Source organism: Miscanthus floridulus, chromosome 13, assembly GCF_019320115.1.
Source record: "Miscanthus floridulus cultivar M001 chromosome 13, ASM1932011v1, whole genome shotgun sequence".
NCBI lineage: Eukaryota > Viridiplantae > Streptophyta > Magnoliopsida > Poales > Poaceae > Miscanthus > Miscanthus floridulus.
The window spans coordinates 12,096,704-12,101,519 of NC_089592.1; the positions used below are offsets into that span (position 1 = coordinate 12,096,704).

The following is a 4,816-nucleotide window of genomic DNA, read 5'->3' on the forward strand; positions in this document are numbered from 1 at the left end:
AAGACAAACTTCAGAATGCATATTTGGTACCATTATTCCATGCATGACTTCCTGGCTTATGGGTTATTTTGTGGCTGGTGTGTTCACACGAAGATGCCATGCCCGATATGCAAGTCAGCTGTGGAGTTCTTTCGGTTGGAGAAGGGGGGCAAGTTTTCTTCATTTGACAAACATCGACAATTCCTCCCTCTTGACCACTCATTCAGGAGAGACAAGAAGAACTTTCGAAAAGGTGTCACAGTGGAAGACTCTGCACTGGAAATGATGACAGGTGCCCAGGTTCTTGAGATGTTAGATGGTCTTGTGGTCGATAATGAAAAGGGGGGCTTCGTGGGATATGGAAAAGAGCATGCCTGGACACACAAGTCGTGCTTGTGGAAGCTTCCTTACTTTAAGGACCTCCTTCTTCCACATAATATTGATGTAATGCACACTGAAAAGAATTTCGCCGAGGCGGTCCTTCACACAATCATGGACTGGGAAAAGTCAAAGGACAATGTCAAGGCTAGATTGGATCAAGCAACGCTGTGCGATAGACCAAAGCTAAACATGTTGCCTCCCTTATGTGGGAAGTCATGGAAGAAGCCTAAGGCCGACTTCGTCCTAACGAGGGCCCAAAAGAAAGAAGTTCTTCAATGGTTCCAATCGTTGATGTTCCCCGATGGGTATGCAACGAATTGGAGGAGGGGTGTGAACTTAAGTACCATGCGAATCACAGGGCTGAAGAGTCATGATTACCACATATGGATTGAGCGCCTTCTTCCGGTGATGGTTTGTGGCTATTTCCCTGATCACATCTGGCGAGTGATGGCAGAGTTGAGCATGTTCTTCCGCAAGCTATGTGCTAAGGAGATATCTCGGACTGAGATTGAAGAAATGGAAAGAATGGCCCCGGTGTTGCTCTGCAAGTTGGAGAAGATCTTTCCCCCCGGCTTCTTCAATCTGATGCAACATTTGCTCTTGCACCTACCATATGAGGCAAAAATGGGGGGCCCTGTGCATGCCCGTTGGTGCTATCCAATTGAGCGATGCCTAAAGGTTCTTAGAACAAAATGCAAAAATAAATGCAAAATTGAAGCTTCCTGTGCAGAGGCATCCATTGTGGAGGAGGTGTCATACTTCACAACAAGATACTATGCCGACAACCTTCCTAACGTGCATAATCCACCCCCTCGTTACAATGCTACTGACAATCAGTCGACCCTCAGCCTTTTTCCGAGGGCAACTCGGAAGTGCAAGTGAACCTACCTTGAAGATGTTGAGCCTAGAAGAGTGGCGCTCTATCCAGCTGTATGTGTTGCGGAACCTTGAAGAGGTTGGCCCGTACATTGCGTAAGTTTTACACAAACTTGTTTCTTTTCTTGTCAGTATTTCGCATGCACCCATCCAACCCTCTTGTTAACGTCCGTTACAGCAAATTTGTTCTCCTCTACCATCGTCCATCACGGAGGGAACCCACCGAAGCGGAAGTTGAAACCCTTCTAAGACATGGCGCGGGAGAACGAAATCCCACTTTTATTTGTTGGTTCAAGGAGGAGGTACTGTTCAATTTCATTTGTTGTTTGTACTTAACTCTCAACTTGACAAATATATAACGAATCATCCTACTTGAACTAGCAGGCCAAAACTGACATGTCTATGAGTGCCGAGTTGAGGCAAGTTGCCAATGGATTTGAATTTAGGGTCAAGTCATTCTCTGTGTACGATGTCAATGGATATCGCTTTCACACAACTCGGCATGAGCAGAGTCGGCCGAATCGAAGAACCACAAATACCGGTGTTTTCACGCCAGGCACAGATGGGTTGGACTACTATGGAATAATTGAAGAAATATACAAACTCAAGTTTCCTGGTTGTGTACCTCTTCATCCTGTCATATTCAAATGCCATTGGTTTGATCCCAAAGAAGTGATAAAGACCCCTGAGCTTGGGTTAGTCGAAGTTCTAAAGTCATCCGTCTTGTTAGGAGACGACGTGTACATTGTGGCCCAACAGGCCACGCAAGTTTATTATCTCTCATACCCGTGCCAAACCAAAGACCGTCTTAAGGCGTATGATGTTGTGTACAAGGTATCGCCGCATGGTAAAGTACCCGTCCCAAATGATGATGATTATAACATCGATGCAAACACATATGATGGAGAGTTCTTTCAAGAAGAAGGATTAGAAGGGAGTTTTGAGATTGTCTTAGATGTAGATCTCGCAATGGAAGTAGACAATGATACGATCATTGTTGACGGGGATGATGGAGAGGAGGTTCACAACGCGAAGGACTTGTTATTACTTGAGCAACACCATTCAGGCAGTGTCGCTAGTGATGAGACTTTGAGAGACGATCATAATTACGTCGACAATAGCGATGATGAGATTTTTGGCCCACCTATCGATGATCTTGATGATTATTTCTAGTACATGTAAGATCTGTAGTACTTATGGCAATTTTATACATGTATGATACATTTACTTATTTTGCATCTCTTTTATACATGTATGATATATTTACTTATTTTGCATCTCTTTTATACATGTATGATACATTTACTTATTTTGCATCTCTTTTATACATGTATGATACATTTACTTTTGTATATGCGTACTGATAGTTTATTCCTTTTGTTGCAGGTGATTGATGGTGGGCGGTGGAATCAGGAAGCTTAGGTCGGTTATGACCTTACTGGCTGGTGGCGAGGGGTCCAGCCAGGGTGGAGGAGGAGGGCGTGCACAGACTGAGGGTGTAGGGCGTGCCCAGGGAGGAGGAGGAGGACGACGACGAGGGCGTGCCCAGGGAGGTGGAGCCCAGGATGGAGGAGGAGCCTAGGGTGGAGGAGGAGGACGGCGACGATGAGGGCGTCGAGAGCCGACACCTCCTCCACAGGACGACGACCACGAGTTCGTAGCCGACACCTCTTGGGTCTTCTGTGCATGGCAAACTACCCCGGGATGGTGAGGATCGATGGTGTTGTGCAGCCCGCCATGAAGTGGTCCCACTGGCACGCCGCCAGCGATCAGACTGATCGAGCTGGCAGGTGTTATAACAGCAAGGCCGACCGAGTGATGAAAGAGCTGTGGGTACGTGTTCATCGCACTATGCTGATAATAACATCACATTAATTGTATATTACTGACTGTATTTGCTTGTAGGATTACTACACCTTGGCGGAGGGAGTACGTAGGGAGGACACGGATGACGTGGTGAACAGAGTCTGTGTTCACCGAGTGCAGGACCTCTTCTACGAGACAAAGCTCCTATGCAGAAGAATTTACCATGCCTGCAGAGGAAACAGAGTCACCAGAGCGCAGGCAGTGCACCTGCCCCTAACTAAGGAGCAATACTTGACGGTAAACATGAGATTACATCGTCTGTGATTAATTGCACTGAAATTGATTTATGATTTGTCATGTGCTCATGTACGTGCAGGTGCCTCCTGCTTGGTGTGCGGGGATGGACAACTGCTGGGAGGCCATTGTGGACACGTGGTTGAGTGAGGAGTACGAGCAATATCACGCCGTACGCTCACGTTGCCGTGCGATGATGCAGGGTTCCTCGCACAAACAAGGGCCCACTACCCTCAAGGAATATGCAGCCAGATATGTACGCGGATTTCATTTCGTTGTTGCTACACTAACTTCTGAATGCATAATATCTTATTGTTGTGCTTCTTCCTGCAGACGCGGTTCCACCCCGGCCAGGAGTGCGCCTCGTTCAAGGCATATGCCTTGGCACACAAGGGCAAGGCAAAGGACCCCGACCTCGTCTACAACCCGGAGGACCCGCCCGAGGCATACAGTAACCTGAGCGTGCACAGTCGCCTCAGCGAGTACACGGCGATGGCGAGAGAGATCCATGGGCCAGAATTTGATCCGAGCACCGCTGACCTCGAGGGTGACATCGTCATGAGGTTGGGACCAGGTAAGCCACACGGGAGGTACTATATGGGCAACAGCACCATAGACACGGCCAACACTCAGACACTCGCCCAGATTAGAGCCCGGAGCACGAGTTCGAGCCCGGCCATACGCCCACGCTCACAGGGTGGTAGCACTCCAGGTTAGTTCTGTTGCATTCGTTATCCATTCATTTTCTACCCGTTCTTTATTTGCATTCTAACTATGTGATAAATAATTGTAGGCCCAGATTGAAGCCCTGCAGGAGTCACAGCAGGCCTCACAGAGCCAGTTTCAGGCCCTCCAGCTATCGCACCAGGCCGAGTTGGCACAGGAGAGGGCGCGAGTGCAGGCCCAGCTTGAGGCCTTCTAGCAGTCGCAGAAGGCCTGGTACGAGTACATGGCTAGCTTTTCTCAGAGCATGGGCCAGCCTCCACCGCCTCCGCCGCCGCCGATGATACCGTTGGTGCCTCCACCTCCGCGCGACGGCACTCCTGTGAGTCACTCTTCATCTTGAAAGGCTTTTTCAGTTCAGATTGTGCTACAGTCAACACTATCATGTTAGAACCTAGAAGAGAGTAGGATACATACATGTATAAGTTAGATTATTAGTAATATTGTTCAGACCTTGAAAGGCATCATGTTAGGTTCTACATTAGTACATAGGTGTTTGCCCAATTCATGTTCAGTCTACTCGACCATGTGTGACGATATCTTGCACATAGAGGAGAACTAAACAACAACTAACTTGATATGTGTTATCTATTATATGCCTATATATTGATGTCACTGTTAACTGGTCTTTCGAAGGAATATTTGAATTTGGCATACTACCTTATGATTAATTGACAAATATGTTTATTTTCTTTTGCTCCCTCATTCCAGGGACCTTCTACAGCTGGATCGAACAACGATCAAGACTTGGACTTGT

The 4,816-nt window shown here is 47.4% G+C and overlaps 1 protein-coding gene and 1 long non-coding RNA gene across 2 annotated transcripts; both read left to right on the forward strand.

Moving 5' to 3' along the window:
• Positions 1-1,227: 1,227 nt before the first annotated feature.
• Positions 1,228-2,027, forward strand: LOC136499158 (uncharacterized). Its single transcript, XR_010769923.1, has 3 exons — positions 1,228-1,332; positions 1,415-1,538; positions 1,621-2,027. It is a non-coding gene; the product is annotated as an uncharacterized lncRNA (long non-coding RNA).
• A 1,250-nt stretch (positions 2,028-3,277) lies between these two features.
• On the forward strand, positions 3,278-4,254 carry LOC136499109 (uncharacterized). The gene is made up of 4 exons (XM_066494806.1): positions 3,278-3,339; positions 3,419-3,592; positions 3,670-3,910; positions 4,130-4,254. The coding sequence occupies exons 2-4, from the start codon at positions 3,443-3,445 to the stop codon at positions 4,138-4,140; spliced, it is 402 nt and encodes a 133-aa protein (XP_066350903.1). The 5' UTR covers positions 3,278-3,339; positions 3,419-3,442; the 3' UTR covers positions 4,141-4,254.
• Positions 4,255-4,816: the final 562 nt, after the last annotated feature.

Excerpts from the sequence above, each read along its gene's own strand:
- LOC136499109 (XM_066494806.1), top strand. The coding sequence starts at position 3,443 with ATGGACAACTGCTGGGAGGCCATTGTGGACACGTGGTTGAGTGAGGAG. Across the intron at positions 3,593-3,669 it reads AGGAATATGCAGCCAGATAT|ACGCGGTTCCACCCCGGCCA; the intron begins GTACGCGGATTT and ends TTCTTCCTGCAG.